Source organism: Lagopus leucura, unplaced genomic scaffold (assembly GCF_019238085.1).
Source record: "Lagopus leucura isolate 7727_CA_CO unplaced genomic scaffold, USGS_WTPT01 Super-Scaffold_760, whole genome shotgun sequence".
NCBI lineage: Eukaryota > Metazoa > Chordata > Aves > Galliformes > Phasianidae > Lagopus > Lagopus leucura.
Genome location: NW_024962257.1, coordinates 400,825 through 418,611, shown reverse-complemented (window position 1 = coordinate 418,611; position 17,787 = coordinate 400,825). Strand labels below are relative to the sequence as shown.

The window sequence follows — 17,787 nt, the reverse complement described above, 5'->3', positions numbered from 1 at the left end:
CTGCTTCCATGTCTCAGATTTTTTAAGCCATTTTTGTACAGTATTAGTAGCTGAAGATCTCTTTCCAAAATGAAAGCACTTCCTTTTTAAGCCTTCCAAAGGAACATGAGTATTCACCTGTCAGTGAAACAATGTGTTTGGTAATAGGGAAAGTAAAGTTACACAAACATACTTTATCCTACCGTTCTGTAACTCTACTTTTTCTAAAAATCATCTGCATCAGATTCTGTGAATCTGTATACAATTCCCTGTTGTGTCTTGTCATTTTTCCAGTTGTGGTGTTTCTTTCCAGCTCTCCCTGTCTTTCTGTAAAGGCCCCTAAAACAGCAGAACAACCTATACAGAATCTCTTCTAGTGAGACGACTATCAGCTTCTCAGGGGCAGCTGTGAAGTCATGCCTGTTCTCTTAAGATATCCTGTATCTGCACATAGTTACAGTCATTTTGGTAGACACTGAAGATTGGAAGCTTTAGAAGGAATCACCATATTTCCCTCTAGATAGGAGGATGGTTTAAGGACATCACCTTAAATTTAAACTTACAATAATTTCCTTTGTATGTGTAGATGTAAAGAGCAAACAGACTGGACAATTTTCCATGTTCTTCAGCTTTTTGAGGGAGCTGTTGGCTTGTACTAGTAGCTGCAATACTATCTACAATAGTAGCAGTGACCTAAACAGTACATATTTACTCTTTCAGTATCAGACTTGCAGAATCTCACGTCAGAGTTTTGCAGCTGCAAGCAGAGCTAGGGCACTGTCTAATTTCCCTTTGGGATCAGAGAACTGTGGAGTTTCAAAAAATGCTGTGAGCTGTATGCTCTGATATGTGATGGTGAGACTGCTCCTAATTATATTCTCCTTCAGTTTCACTGTATTAAATCAGTTACATCTGATTTAATTCCACAGGAGACTACAGCTCCCAGCATCACTGACAGTTTTATCAGTTAGAATTTCAGGTAGGAATTCTGTCCATTGAATTTCCTTTGGCAAAAAATTAAACTGATCATCTCCTATTAAGCCATGCCCTGTCAGTTCCTCAGATGTTTGTGTATGCATGTGTGGGTAAGAGAGAGGAAAAAGGAAGTTTATAAAAGAAATAAAAAGTCATAATAAGTTACAGAAATATTTATTTTCTCAATTTTTACATGCATCACTCCAGCAACTAAGTGATATTTTCTTCCAGTCCTGTGCAGCTTAAAATGTTGGATTTGGGGTATTATTTTTGCTAGAGACTGTAAAACAATTGGATCACTTTGTGCTCTGTGAAACTTGGGAAAGAAAATTAACTGTTAGTGAGCTTGGCTGTGTGACTGAACAGGTATGATTAATACCATGGGATACTGAGGCTGGTCTGAGATCTCAGAAACTCTTATTAAGCTACCAGGTGGATTCCAGCTCTTACAGTTTAGCAGAATGGAGCTTGAGGTTGAACTGTACATGCTTTTGGAATGAATATCCAAATGAGGTCTATATGAATTTGTGATGAGCTAATGTTGTATGCCCTGGGGTTTGAATTTCATAGGGGTGTTTATATACAGGATCTCCATCCTTGTAGCATTAGGCATGTCAGGATTGCTTAAGTGAACAATAACCATTTAAGCATAGAGTAAAAGCATGGTTAATGAACTGGAAATAAGAATAATTTGTGCAGAAGTGAACACTTTTGTCAGTTTTAACACAAATAGTCAAATACTGCAAAGCACTGAAGGAAACCAGGATCAAGTCATCTCAGGTGACCAAAATATTGAAATATCCAAACAGTGACCACTTCTGATGGTCTAATCTTAAGTAAGATTAAGGCTTAAGTAAGAGGTTGATAACCCTTTTCCCTCAGATAAAATCTCTGATATTCCCTTATGGGAGAAATTGAGCACAAGTGAAAAACAATTCTCTAGCTGAAAAAATGGACAGCTCATGGATTAACAGAGTGCAAGAGCAAATCAGAGGTAGGCTAAGGATGCAAGGAGATGGGTCTCTTATCTGTTCTTTTGGGAAATGCATGTTGCTGCGTCTCATTTACAAGGGCTCTCTGCCTTCTGCTAATTGCTCCCTGGTGATGTATGTGTTAAGGTAGAAGGAGTGAGAAATTCTGCTGCAGTGAGGAAATCAACGAATAAATCTTAGCTCACTATTCTCTCGTTGCTCTTAAAGCACTCATCTGAGAATATAGAATAAGTATAGAATGTCCATCTGTTATTCAGAGATGTAAATGGTAGCAGATGCTAAGAGGAAAAGGTAAATTTGGCCAGTGGTTGCCGGTCAGTACTTAAGGAATTCTGGAAGCTGCAACAAGTAAATTCATAACTTCGAATTGAGGAAGATACTCTCTTATATTGAGAGTGTAAGGATTTGGGTGTGTAGTTTAAAGTGGCTCACATAAAAGCATTTTACTTCTTGAATAAAAAGCATCCATATTGACCTTGTCAGCTCTCTTTTCCCCTGTTGTGCTGAATCAACCACTCTGCAATGCACACACTGTGTTGCACCCTGCTAAGCTGTAAGACTTGGAGTATAGGATGTAACTTATAAATAGCTTCTTAGGAGTCAACTTGGCCTGACCTCCAAGGTATTGGTTATTCTCCTTCACTAACACGATGTAAATTAATACCAGTGGCACTGCTGTCTCTTGTTTTCAGGAACATTTCAGCTTTAGATACTGAGTTTAATGCTGATCCTGAATGGGATCCAGAACCAAGAGTACTCTGACGTGTTACTTCCATGATCTGAATTTTCATAGGAGCCGTCATAAGTGGCTCACTTCAAAAATTTTATAGCCAAATTTTCAGGACACCTGTAGTTCAGAAGAAAGCAACTGTGTGGAAGTTAATTTAATGCTGCCTCTGGTAAAACATCACTTTTTCAGTTATCTAAGCTGAAACTTATCTAAACTTATCTAAACTTCTTACTAGTTGTGGCCACATTATGATGGGTGATATTAATATAATACAACTCCAGTTGCTAGAAGCCTATAGGAACGCTTCTGCTGCCACCCACCTCCTCCTTAAAGAAGAGAATTAAGCATGCTGGACTACAACTGAACAATGGGATTGTGCAGATTGAGAGGCACTTAAATGAATGTGGTTTTCCTCAAATGCAAGAAGAGATACAGAACGTATCCTTTATTAATAAATTTCTGTTGTGGCAACTGAATGTACCCTCTAGCTGCTATCTATAAATGTAAATTTATGGGCTTATTAACCTACTACGTGATTCAGTAAATCTGACTCTAAATGGCATTATGTGAAAAATGTCATGGCCCTCTGACACGAATACCAGGCTGCGGTGAACTTAGTCTGTGTTCACTTGTTGAAAAGTTGAGTTGTGATCAGGTTATATTTGCATGGTGAGCCTGATGTGGGCCAGTTACTGTTTTCTCTCAGAGGTCTTATAAAGCCGGAATGAATTCTGCCATGTGTGGTGTGGCCAGCTTGGTGTCTGCATGATCCCAGGCCCTAGGTTGGCTGGGACCTTGGGAAAACTGCTTTGTGATCTTGAGAGGTGCTCATGAGGTGAATCTGGCCTTGAAAGTCTGGAAGCAGTTAAACACTGAGTGTCTCCAACTGGTTGTGTAAGGCCAGAGAAGAGTTCTGAATGTATAAGTTCAAACATCTCTAGTGTTTTCTGCTGATAAGTGTGGATAACAATGCAGTGACTTTTTATATTTCCTGTGAAAATTCACTGGAATCAAAAGCTTGACTAGCTAAGTCTGAGAAGTTCCTCATTAATTGTGGTCCATCAGAGTCTCAACATGTAAGTTGAGAAAGGCTTTCTGTAATTGCATGATGTGCAGCCAGTATTTACAGCTCCTGAAAAGTACAAGGAATTTATGCTTCTAAGGTGAAAGTTATGTTGCTGTGTTTATCAACTATTGTCCTCTTTCCATAACTGTTTATTTGAAGTCATTTCCTCATTCTATTAAATAGTACTGTATAACATTAACCAGTAGCAGAAGAAAAGCCAACACTAGGATCTTTGTTAGGACCCTTGTGATACACTAATCATTGGGCATTGTAAGGCCTGTTCATCTGGTGATCTGTGAATGCACATTCTGCAGAAAATGTGTGAAAGCTATTACTTCTGAAGCATTCAAGTTTGTCTCCTCTACCAAGTACTCAGCAGGTGTCTTAAATCTGCAACATATCTGATACTGTTCTTATTTGTACTGATAGATGCGGAAAATACCTACTGAAGTGTGCACATAGGCATGTTGAGGGCAGATAGAACTGGAGTTGAACACCATACAGTGTAGGTGAAACTTACTGAAAATAGTGAAGGTATGTCATGTTTTTTTATGAATATTTAGGCATATGCATATGATCACCAATTCTTATATACAATTTTCTAACTGTAGATCCCCTGTTCATTTTTTATACATTTCCAACTAACGTGATATGAAAATGGACGAATTCTGTAATGAAGCAGTCAAAAAGAGCAAGAGTTCGTTTTTAACTGAAGCAGAATGTCAGCTGACAGCAGAAAATGCAGCATGCTGTGGGATAGCAGAAGTCATGCATGATGTTACTGACTTACCGACTGCCTTTAGGGAGGCGTACTTGTTAAGCTCTTTGCCTGGGGGCTGTTGCTCGTATGGGTTTGTGATCTGTCCCAAGCTGGGATATGAGTGTTGATGTGCCATCTGAGGAAGGAGGGGGGATGTTGGCATAACATTATTCATCTGTGGTGGATCTGTATTAATAAAGTAAATACATAAGGATTAGAAAAAAAAGATCAGTCATAAGATTCTAACATTGTTATCCACTATAGATTAAACAGGTTATGTTGTGAGATTCAATGCAAGAAAACACTACTTACTACAAAGTGGAAGTTAGGGTACAGCAAATCTGTGGTTCAGACCACGTATCATGACTAAAGGTGATGAATGATGGTAGTAGTACATGCTAACTTTTGTATAAAGAAGATTTTTGAACTACAAAGTTTTCAAAACAATTGAACACTAAAACAAACATTACAACTTCAGCGTATAAACCAAAATGTCTGATTTATTCCAAGATTGCTTTAATACTGGGCAGTAGTATTCCTCTGTGCAGTTAAATAGCCAAGGTACTTTAAATTGACTCCAGCAGGCTGCTGTGTATACATGGTTGTACTGCTTTTAATACCTGGATGATCTTGGTTATTTGCACAGCGTTATGTTCTGTGCTGTAGATATGGTTACAGTGCTGAATGTGCAATTCTGGCTCATGACTGTTGTTAGGGAAATTCTTCAAAGCTCACTCTACATCCTTATGTTTTCCCCTTTTCCTTGGCAGTAGGTATCACAGTTTCATATAAAGGTAACTTTTCTGTAGCAGTCATACCTAAAACCAGAAGCCAGTTACTGCTTCATGCCATCACTTGCCCGATAGTCATTGCTCAACTGTTGCTCAGTCATTGCTCAGTCCATTCTGTGGTAGTTCCTTTATAATTGAGAACTCAGCTTGGACACGTAATACAGCTGACGACTCTGTCCAGACCAGCTGTCCTTCAGATGGCTCTCTGGTTCTGAGGAATAGTGATGGCATGGCTGTAATGGCAACTCGAAAGATGGAGGCATTACCTTTAACGTAAGGAGAGTGGCAGCCTTTAACCACTACATTCGCCCATTTTGTTCTGAGTAGATCTAAATCAGCACTTTGCAGATAACACTACCATGAAGTTGCCTTGAGGGAGGTCTTACTGTTCAGTCTGTTGAAAAATCATGATTTCACTATGATAAAAGAATTGTGTGCAGCAGGATTTCTGCTCTCACTGCCAAAGTGACTTGCAACTGTGGAAGATTTGGGAAAGTAGTGTAAATAAGGTGTAGTTAACCAGGATTGCTTTTCTGTCTTCTGTCTCTTACCACTTCTTTTCAGTCACCTTTCTAAAGGTAATGAAGAGAGTTATCCCAGAAATGTGCTGGGGAAACTGCATTAGGTTGTTGTGGGGCATTTTTACTAGGATTCATTTTTCTGGGATTTTGTTCTTTTTGAGCTTTAAGAGAAAGCCAGAAAATGTCTTTCATTTCCAGATCGTCTTTGACTTCTGTTCTGATTAAAAGCCCAGAACTCTTCTAAATTAAGAATTTCAATCAAATTAATGACAGTCGTGCTTTCACTGCTGCACTGACTACATGTTGCCACTCATTTGCATCCAGCTGCTTACATGAGATGAAGTCTCCATGTAAAAAGCACACTTCAAATAACTCATTCGATTGAGTATGTAAAGTAAATTGAGCAAAAGGCCAAACCACGGCACAGTGAACATATTGAAGAAAGATTCCTATTTATGAGAGATTCTCGTTGGGCTTGATTCCCAGGGCCTAAAGTCTTAGTAGCTTGCTATATTCACCTGCTTAAATCTGAATCATACATGTTTTCAGTCTTCACTGATCATAAGTGTAAGAAACGCTCTCAAGATCAAAAATTTCTAATCAGGCAAAGATCTCTGTGGAGAGCAGCTTATTCATTACTGCAGTTATGGTAGCACACCCCCTACTGAAAGGGAGAATTGCTCACCTAATCAGTGAAATCCATTCCATTATAGCCTGGGTCCAACACAGCCGCTGGGTCCTCCTGCCACTCATTGGTTGAGTGTCTCTGGCTCACAATCTTCCCTACGCTGTTGCTACGTTACGTTTCCTACAACGTCTGCTGCCAACCTATTGTTTCTAGGTATGTTCTGTACTTTTTATGGTAACAGAAGGACAGTGTTTCCAAAAATTGTTCTGTCGTATGCTAGGCTCTCCCCTACCCTACCTAATTACCTTACCTAAAGCCTGTGCCAATTCTGTGCAGGTCAAAACACCCCAGTCTCTGTTCAACTGCTGTCTTTGTGAAAAACAACTTATCCTACACTACATACAGAAATACTGGAAATTTCCACTGGAGAAACACAATCTACCACTCACACAAGGTGGAAAAAAAAAAGGAGAACTCAAAGCAAAATATTACAATAGCTGAAGATTTGCAGATACTCAAGACAAAAATACATGCCCTGAACTACCTCACACTGAAAATAAGTTGTGAAAACAGGGTAGACCTGAGCAATTAGAGATTACCAGGAAAAACCTGCCCCCATCCTCTCAAAAACTGCACTGTATCAACATGTATATTTTTCTGTTTGCTCTTGAGTGTATTGTACTTCATTGTAAAAACCAGCTCATCCAGCATTGCATTCGTATTGGTCAACACTCAATCGTAAAAGCCTCACCGATTAAAAGTGTGGGTGCTTGTTTGCTGCTGAATCCCAGATATTATCAACGCTGTGGGATTTTAAAATCTCAACTGTGTCTCTAAATGTGCACTTGTGAGGCCGACTCCTTTCTGGATAATAAGACTATTAATGGAACAGATTCTTCTGCTGGGGTGAAGCTCAGTACCTCAGTACTTACTTTTGCATCCCTTGTCTGTCCCAGGGCAGAAACACTGACATATCCTTTTTGTGTGTGTGCATTTTCTTATAGCTGAACAATTTGTATTTATCCTCTCTCTTCATAGCTCTTAACTTACCATTTTCATTGCCTTTTTCTTTAGATTATTTACTTCTTCCTTCAGATTTAACATTAGTTGTATATTTAAAGGATGTTTTTATTCATGTCCAGATCATAAATGCAGGAGCAGTAAAAGGTATGCTCTGCAATAGATGATATCTCAAAGTCAGGCTGTGTACCATTAGATAATGCACTGTTTGTGGAAATGTAGATATATTATATATTATTTCTGACCTGTTCAGTTCAGTAGTCACTCTCTGTCAAGTATCAGATGTCTGACAGAAGGTGCACGAGCCCCCAGGGTAATAGTCTCTGGGAGGTGCGTGTTTATCCCTTCCAAAAGCAGCAGTGCAGGTAATGCCCAAATACAGCAGTACAAACTACAGCCCAAAACAATGCTCCTGTCAAATTCTTCTAAAATTCACTTTTTCTTAACTGCTGTAAATCTTCATGATCCAGTTCTCCACATAGTCATAAGACGGTATTTCAGCTCTTGGTAAATTAGCTACAATCTACAGCAAAAGGTTTTGCAGTCAGGTAGAAGTTCAGGTCGAAAACTGTTGCAATCATCAAGTCCTGATTTCTTTGCCTTTCAATTTGACTGATTTTGTCTTTTAGCAAGAAGAGGTCCTCCAAATCCAGCTTCTGTACCATTCATTACCTTATATACTTTTTTTTTCTGCTTTTCCATTATTCCTCTTTTTCTAAAGTAAATATTTTTGCTCCTTTCAGTCTTTCTTCATCTGACAGTCTTTGCAAGCTTGCCTTGCAGTGAAGCTTTTGAGATGAAATTCTACCTTCAGTTTTTCACATAGAGTTGTGTTTCTGTGCATATAATTGTATCAGCAAGTCATCCCTGTCTCTGTCCCTTATAGTACACAGGCTCTTTTTTTTCTGATCAGTGATGCACAAGTCATGTGAATAGTCATATTTTTTCTAAGCATGATAGTTCTGAGGCAACATATACTTTTTGTGGCATTTTATGTTAGCCAGTTTCCTGTCTCTGCACTTTATCGTAAGAACATTCTTCTAACACAGGCAACTTCCCTGTCTAATCACCATCACATAAAAGATCTGAGATGAGTAGGATGGCATTTCATTCAGCAAAAAAATGTTTCTGTTTAATAGAAGTGACAGTCTACAGTGTAAATGCCTGTCATCAAACATACTGTCTTTTGCCTTTGTGTGTCCTATCTAGCAATTGTAGGAGTAGCCCCATGCTACTTGTTATGCTCTTTATTCTCCTGTGTGCCATTGAATGTCGCACGGCTTCCTGATGTCTAGTGATGTTTGTTACTCATTTCCTACATGGTTAGAGTCTTTGGTCTTTTGCTGTGTCCTGTGGTAGAGGTTGCATACTGTTACACACATGGATATCCCCAGCAGATTTCTGAAGATAAGAGTATTTTTCACTGAAATAGAAAAATGCTGAGCCCAGGTACATCTTCATTTACAACTGTCAGATTCAAAAAGGTGTTAAACTCCTTATGAAAATGGTGTTATGGACTGTGCTGACAGCGTGTAGCATAAAGAAGTGAAGGGTAACCCCTGCTGCAAGCATTTGTGAGTCAGCAGGTTTGTGTGCTGACTGACCCCAGAAAGGCCTATTGATTCAAGTTGAAAACTGGCAAGAGATGGGATGGCATAATGTCTCTTAGCTCTTTAGCTAGTCCTTTATCTCTTGCTCATTCAGACACAGGAAAGAAGGTCAAGGAGCCAGGTCACAAAATCCACAGTGTTCTGCCCTCTGTCTGTAACTTAGAGGCAGACTTTCTCCTGCCAGGAGAGGTAAGCTGCAGAGACATTTTGGCAAGCCCCGCACTCAGAGTGCTGTTGTCACTTGAACAATACACTTGCCTCGCTTATAAGTGGCAAAACTGCCATTTCCTTCTGGTGCAGTGCTGTACTGCTGTCAGATGCAGGCAATGCTATCAACACACACTCGAAAACAGATGGGCTTTTAATTTTTAGTGGTTTTATCTTCAGTGCAAATGAGGATATCACTGATTTTACAGTACAGGTCCCCATCTCTTTATTTTTTCTGTGTACATCCTTCAGACTCTTACCTACGTAACTGTTTGATATTTTTCTTTGAATAGCAAATTTTGGAGTAGTTGAAACATGAAAGAAATTCAGAAGGGCTGTGGCAGTCTGAGTCCAGCGAGGGACCTAAGTCCAGCATACATAATGTCCCTATGAAAGGTCCCCTTTTCTACTGAATGTGCTGGTGCCACTTAATGTTTAAATCTGTGGAATTATTTATGTATATAAAAATGTCATGCCAGTGGCAGGTTACAAATGGGAAAAGAGACAACTGCATCTCTGTGTATCAGTTAATCCAAGAACTGGCAACCAAATCATCCCAGTGATGGTGCCACGTTTTCTGTGAACACATTGATTTAGGAGATGGGGACTTTATTATGTTTCAGGTTTGGGCTCCTGGTTTCTGATCAGACTCCAAGTGTGTAGGGACAGAGTTCTGTGAAATTGGTTGGCAGTTTTATTTCCATCCAAGGAGAGTGGGAGCGGGATATCACTGGCTGGAAGCCTCATTCCCCTGTTTTTCATTTCTCTCGTCCTCAGTGCTGTACCGTGGCACTCACACTCTTTTTCTGAGCTCTTGCATTGCAAAAGCACTGCATTCTGGGATTGGTTTTCCGTGTAGACCTTTATTATGTGACACCCTGTCTCTTTTTATGAAGGTTATTTTTGTATCCTGTAAAGGTGTGCTTTCCCTTCAGTTACTCACAACCTGAGACTTACAGTCATCTGATAGGATTTGTGACATTTTAATATTATTCTAGAGCAACCCATCACAAGCAGAGGATTATAAACTTTAAGAAAGCAATAAGCAGATGAACTCATGAGATACCAGGGCCATGCTTTCATATCAATTTCTAATGCTCAAGCTGTGGGAGGATGAGGAGTAGTGCTGTGTTCTTTCTCCCACCCACGTTTCTAATTTTCTTCATCTTCTTTTGCCTCAAGTAGCAGAGTTGCAAAATTGATTAAACCCGCCAGTTACCTACACTTTAAGCACTGCAAATATCCTTAGCCATGCAAATTAAGAAAAAATAAATTAAGCAAATTTGACTTACAGAGCATTTTTTTGGTGTTTTTTTTTTTGTTTTGTTTTGTTTTGTTTTGTTTTGTTTTTGCCTAGAAAAAATGTTCCTAACACTTTCCCGTGAGGTATCAGTTGTTCTGCAAATGAAACAGTACCTTCTCGTAAAGTCTGCTGAGATGTACCAACCAGCTCAGCTCCTTTACTTTGCTAGTTTATCACTTTAATTTAAATTACTTTTCTTTCAACAATAAGCATATTTTTATTGAAGAAAGATGACATTGTAATATTTGGTATTTCTTCTAAATGTTTTTCTAAATGTTTGTTGCGTTCTCTTACCGTAATGATGGTGGACCCCCAGTAAGTCTAACTTCTCATGTAGCTGAATATACTAAAAATTCCCTTAGTTGAGGCATTCCGCTAGATTGTTCATTGGCTGTCCTAATGTATTAACAGTTTAGAAGAGGAGGATTAGGCAAAAATTAAAAACAAATTAAATTAAAAACAAACATGCTACTGTCTATTACATATTTGTTATTTATGTGTAAGCAGTAGCTTGCTGATCCCCAAGCACTATAGCTTGTAGGTAGCAAATTGCATGCAGGTGTTTCACATTGTTCATTGGCAAAAGTAATTGAAGAGTTAAAGGTGGAGATGAAGTGAATATTTGAGGAAGCTGCTCAGCACTCTGGGTTAATTTCAGTATCTGATAATCCAGCAAAGGTGGGGTTTGAGAAACTGAAGTCTGCATCTCACCTGAATTTATCCCAGTGACATATATTGTCCCTACATATCAGACCCAGAAGCGGAGAAGAGTGTGCTTTTTCCTTATAATAATAATAATAATTTAGTTCAGTCTTTGAGTCTCTCTAGAGATAAAAATGCATCACTGTGCAGCCGTCAAGCTGCAGTATCCTGTTATATCTTCTTCCCTGATGCCAATGTGCAAGTCTTATTAATGTTGGTGCCATTTTTATTTTGTTAGTCACTGTTAAGCAAATAAAAACTCACAGAGTGCACTCTGAAGGCCTGTTTTAGAGAAATAGCTGTAACTGGTTACCTTTTAGATCGATGAGGACCAAAATTTACCGATTACTGAGTGGGATGCATGTTATCCTGTTGCGTAGCATTATAGGAAATAAAAATGACTAACTCTTCAAAAGACTATCGTTTTTATCTAATATTCCTCTGAGGAGTTCCATTTTTAAAATGCCTCTGATGGGGGCTCCACAGCCTACCTGCGCAGTGGACCAGACAGCAACAACATGTCATGGAGTGTTCACAGAATCACAGAGTTGTAGAGGTGGAAGGGACCTCTAGAAATCGAGTCCAAGCCCCAGTCACCCTTTTCTCCATGCTCTCTGCAATTAATTTCATGCTAAAGCACGTGATTGTCTGAGTTTGTAGGCATTGCCAATTGGCACTGGAGTACTGTGACATGAGACTGGTTTAACCAGCATATATACATAAATAGCATAATATCTGATCTTCCTTCTTCTTGTTTTGGGTTTAATGAAAGTCAGGTGGGGAATGGGGGCTTTAAGTGGTCACTGTCAAAAAGGTCAAGGTCTCCTCAGCATACCTGATGGCAGTCCTAAGAGTAAAGGCAAATAAAACAAGTCTCTGTAGATGGAAGACAGCGTGCTCCCCAATTCAGGAACAAAATACTGTGGTGTTCCCTTTTGTGGGAAGGTTCAGCCTCTGCTGCCATCCCACAGCAACTGCTTCTGACATCATGGGCTAACATCACAAAATAGGAGGCATTACTTTTGGAGCAACCCTCATAGAATAATAGTTAAACATCTGGCTGCTTTATAATAGTGTTTGTGGTGCTATTTCAATAATTGCTAGATTCAAATTATTTCCTATTTAAATAATTTTGTTTTATCCAAATATATGCGAGAGTTTTAAGGGAAAAAAAAGAGAAGATCAGACAAATGGTTTATTTTGAAAAAGAATATGCTGTGTTTGGGGGATAAGTCTGATACATCTTTTCCTTCTCTCCTATTTTTATCCCATCTCATTTGCTTTAGGCCTGTGACGTGAAACCTGAAATATAGTAATGCATGCAGAGCAGTCTAAGTATATAAAGGTAAATAGAAATCTGATTAGTGTCCAACTCATTTTCTTTCAAGTAAATCACTTCCAACCGTGCAGCATGGGAAATTGGTTATCGTCATACCTTGCAGATAGATGGTCTGAAAGTTCAATCCTGTTTACAGAGCTTGAAATTCTCATCAGAGAGAAAACATACTTGGAAAACTCCATGATTTAAAAAGAGGCACACATTGTTGACTTACAGAATTTACAGGTCTTCTTAATCACTGCCTTGTCACCAGTGTGTGGCTGATTGTCTTGGTTCTGACTCTTGCTGTGTACTTGACACTGCTTACAGGCCAGTTACTTCTGGTCTTAATTTTCTCTGGTTTTAACTTTCTCATTACTCTCAAATGGAATAGCTATTGGTGACGTTTCAGATTTCAGCTACAAGTGGAATATCTGACTTTTTTTTTTTTAACTGTATTCCTTCCTCAAATGATCACGCATGTATATATTATGAAAGGGGCTTACTCCTATATTTTAAATTTTATTTTAAATGGTGGTTTTGAAAGGAAATGAACGTCATATTACTAGATGCCATTTATTTAATTTTAACATTTTAAATTAGCTTAAGGATCCTGCAGAAGCCTGCTAAGTGACTTCCTCTGCCTTCCCAATATTTGATCCTGTCTTCTGATAATGAAAATTCAGATATATTGAAGGGAGTGGAGTAAAGAGAGGAAAAAAAAATATTTCAGTAACTAAGACATGGGCTGTCCTTTACCAACAGGAATGTTATTTCCCTTTTAGCATTTCAGTAATGTTCCCATTTTATTTTTCACTGTTAGACTTAAAAGGCAATGGTGATAGCTGCTGTCTGAGCCCTGCTATCATTTTAAGAACCTCCTCTTCTGTAGCTTCTGCCATCAGTAATGTCCACGCACATACACTGACGTGCAGCATAACGCTGACCTACTTCTATTTCTGCATTTCAGCAGCCTTTTGTGGAGTGCTAAAGGAGCAAAGATGGAAGTATGTTTAAATACAGGAAAATCCTAGTGCGTTCAGGAAGCAAACTTCCATAGCTTTTAAAAGATTTCAGCTGCCTGAATGTAGATTGATGTTATTCATGTCATTAGCAATTTTTTCCAAAATGCAAATATTTTTATCCATACTTCACTGAAAGCAGTTCTCAAGGTAACTCCAGGAGGAGAGGCACAGGTCACTCTGCCCCTCGGAGAATAAGGCCTAGAAGGCTGCATTGTCATAGGCAAGTTACTTTATCAAGAACAGTCTTAAAGGTGCGAAGCTGAAGGGAAAGCTAGAAAAAGCTTTCACCTATCCAGGGATGGAAGTCAGAATGGATTAGTCACATAAGACTGAGCATGTGAGCTAGTGTGAATGCTTGTGCTGTGAGCCATAGATGTACTAAATGTTTCCTTTGTGTGTGTGTGTACATAAATGTTGTTGTTATCAGTGTTGCAAGTGCTACAGCTGGGACCATTTTGTTGGATTGGTGTCTCAGGGGTCTTGCTGCATAATGTCTTGTGCATCATCCTGTTTCATCCTGCCATGCCAGAGGTAAATCTGCATTTCTTTCTGTGCTGTGTTGCTGGGTTTTTCTTAGAGCCTTTGCTTCCTTATTGTTATTTCTGTTCTACATTACCTTAGGTTAGATGTTTTCTATGCCCTCCTCCTTACAGTCTGCACAGAGAATAACCACTTGATGCTGTGGCATCTTCAGCCATATCTTCTCTTCACATTTACAGCTGTCAGTGCTGCTTTCCCTGGAAGACATCCTCGCTGCAGTTGTCTGTACAATCTCATGCCAGAATCTGTGAAAATACATTCAGCCTAACTCTTTGGTCTCTACTTTATGTCTGGAGAGTGAAGATAACTGGCTCTGGAGCTGTGCTCATCCCCTGCTCTGTCCCAGTGTCCAGATGTGTTGCTGGCACTGAGTGAGGTCCCTGCCAGACCAAGCAGGGACCCTGAGCCAGGCAGAAGAGCACTGGCTCCAAAACAACCTCTGGCATCACTGTTGGGATGGCCTGCTGGGTTCAGGAGCAGCCAGCTCAGCTGGAGATGGCTCTGCCGTCTCTTCAGGATTGTGGCTGTAGCCAAAAAGGCAAGACTAGAAGTGAAGAGGTACTGGCAAACCTCTTCTCCCTGTCAGCACATCCAAGGTCTGTTGCTCAGCCTGCCTCAGTACAGGCTTCAAGCGCCAACACACCCCAGCCCAGCACTCTCCATCATTGCAGGCATGTGCAGAAGGGCACAGCCTTCACCTACCTCCTCGCTCCTAATGCTGGAAGGGCAGACAGGGAAGCCTTCTGGGTCCCTCATTCTATCCTGGACATCTTAGTATCACAGTATCATAAAGTCATTAAAGTTGGAAAGGACGACTAAGATGATCTAACCATCAGCCCATTACCACTTTGCCCACTAAACCATGTCCCTTGGTCCCACATCTATCCTTTTTTTGAACGCCTGGTATGGTGACTCCACCACCTCCCTGGGCAGCCTGTTCCAGTATCTCACCACTCTTTCTGAGAATAAATTTTTCCTAATGTCCAACCTGAACCTCCTCTGGTGTAGCTTAAGACCACTACCCCTCATCCTATCACTAGCTGCCTGGGAGAAGAGGCCAACCCACACCTCGCTACAGCTTCCTTTCAGGGAGTTGTAGAGAGCAATAATGCCTCCCGTGAGACTTCTCCAGACTGAACAATCTCAATTCCCTCAGCCTCTCCCCTTAAGACTTGTGCTTCACAGCTCTGTTGCCCCCCTGTGGACAAGCTGCCAGGCCTCAATTTCTTTCTTGTAGTGAGGAGCCCAAAACTGAGCACAGCACCCGAGGTGCACCCTCACCAGACCTGAGTACAGAGGGGTGATCCTGCTAGCTGCACTACTTCTGATATAAGGCAGGGTGCCATTGACTTTCTTGGCTACCTGAGCACGCTGCTGGCTCGTGTTCAGCTGGCTGTCAACGAACACCCCCTGATCTTTTTTCTCTGTGAGCTTTCCAGTCACTCTGCCCCAGGCCTGTTGTGATGCATGGGGTTGTTGTGACTGAAGTGCAGGACCCGGCACTTGTTCTCATTAAAGCTCGTACAGGAGCTTTACTTATCCTTTTGCCTTGTTCCTTCTCATGGCTGCATTTCAGGAGCCAGTTATGCTGCTATTTCTATGTACCACACAGGGAAGCAAATGTATATACAATACCTTTTTGTTTCTGCCAGAGAATGGCAGTGCTGAGCAACCCTGAAGCTGCAGGAATGAGATACGTCCCTGATGCAGCTGTGTCCAGAATGGTTGCACCAGGAGTTTGCTGATCACTTTCTTTTCTCTACTGTACTTGCTTCCAGGATTCTGGTTTGAGAAGGCAAATTTATAGGCATATGTCATCCTTCTACAGCATGCAAAGAGAAAGAGAAGGATGAGCTCTGATGAGGCTGTACCTTGAGTACAGTGTTCAGTTCTGAGCCCCTCACTACAAGAAGGACATCAAGGCCCTGGAGTGTGTCCAGGGAAGGGCAGTGAAGCTGTGGAGGGGCTGGAACACAAGTCTTATGGGGAGCAGCTGAGGTACCTGGATTGTTCAGTCTGGAGGAGACTTGTGAGACATTATTGCTCTCTGCACCTCCCTGAAAGGAGGTGGTGGTGGTGAGGTGGGGATCAGCCTCTTCTGCATAAGTAGTGACAGGACAAGAGAAAATGGCATTAAGTTGCACAAGAGGAGGTTTAGGGTGGATATTAGGAAATATTTATTCTTAGAAAGAGTGGTGAGGTATTGAAGCAGGCTGCCCAGGGAGGTGGTGGAGTCACCATCACTGGAAATGTTCCAGAATCATTTAGAGGTTGAGCTGCAGGATGTGGTTTAGTGGGGAAATAGTAGTGGTAGGTGGACTTGGACTGGATGATCTTGGAGGTCTTTCCCGACCTTATGATTCTATGAATGTTCCCATCTAATTGCTTCTAAGTCAGTTGAAAATAAAAGGTTTTCAACTCTTCTGATTACAGTAGAAACATCCACAGTGTGAATCATTGTATGGTAACAGTTGAGTCATGGCCTGAACCACTGATTGATCACCTGGGAAAGGACCCGGTCAGCTCTGGGAGCACAGGTGGGAGCAATGCAGCTGTGCAGTTGGAAGGGGTGCAGCCTGGCTGCAACTCTCTTAGACCTCATTTAAGGGTGACTGTCACTGGGTTGGGATCTCTGCCTGGACGTCCCTCCTTGGTGAAGCTTTCCCCTGCAAACTTCGAATCTTCTGATACAGGTGAGCAAACTTCTTCCATTCCTTTCCTTATTGCACCTTTTTATCATGCTGATCCTTCTGTTGTTACACCTTTGTTGTAATCATACTGATCGGTCCAGTTGCTACAATCATTAACAAAGAAAGTGACCTCAATAAATGCCTTGTTGAACAGTTTATTTGCTTTTATTCAGAATTTACAAAAAATAGAAGTAATTGTCTTAGCTCCTAGACAATTCCTTTTGTGGCCTATATTTTATTACTATTCATTAATCTCTCTTCATCTTTAAAATGGCTGCATTGTATAATTTGTAAGCTGAGAAGTATGAACATGAAGATCTGATGTTTTGAAAGCTATCTTACTTGGGCACGGTTTTGATCAGCGCTGAAGTGAAACTAGAGATTTTCAAGGATTGTGAAACTGGGCAAATTCGGAACATTTCCAGAGCTGTCTAATGTTTAGGAACACCTGCTTTCATGTAGTTATGCCAGTATTTAGAAATTGAATAGCCAGTACTTAGAAACTAAATAGCAGTAATTCAGTGTGTCTTCCATACCTGTGATACCTCATCTCTGTTTAATTTATAAATGTGGTGCTAATGAATTAGTCATGGCACCTTTTATATCCGCAGTGCTCATGTTGGTGTGTTTGTTTATATTCCTCGTTGCCGGTGTGCCCTAACCTCATGCTGAAGGGCCATACCTTACTGAGAACATCTCATCCCCTTCATCCCTTTTGGCCTTCCTGATGAGGCTTGTTATTAGTTTCTCTTTGAGAGCTGTGTTTTGTAATGTTGTCATTGGAAGGTGACTGAGATCAACAACCCTTTTCACAAAAGCCACTGAATAAAAATGAGTTGTTAAATTTAAATTATTTCTCAGTCTTTTTCAAACAAAGGTGGGTCATGTTTGCCCTGGTGCCACAGAGTGGAATGATTATTATCCCATGAC

At 40.4% G+C, this 17,787-nt stretch overlaps 1 protein-coding gene across 1 annotated transcript in view; it reads right to left on the bottom strand.

Moving 5' to 3' along the window:
• Positions 1-17,787, bottom strand: part of SHISA9 (shisa family member 9) — a 151,189-nt gene that overhangs the window by 12,831 nt on the left and 120,571 nt on the right. Inside the window, exon 4 of the mRNA XM_042864508.1 lies at positions 4,533-4,688. Within this exon, the coding sequence (XP_042720442.1) occupies positions 4,533-4,688 (156 nt within the window). The remainder of the gene's footprint in view (positions 1-4,532; positions 4,689-17,787) is intronic.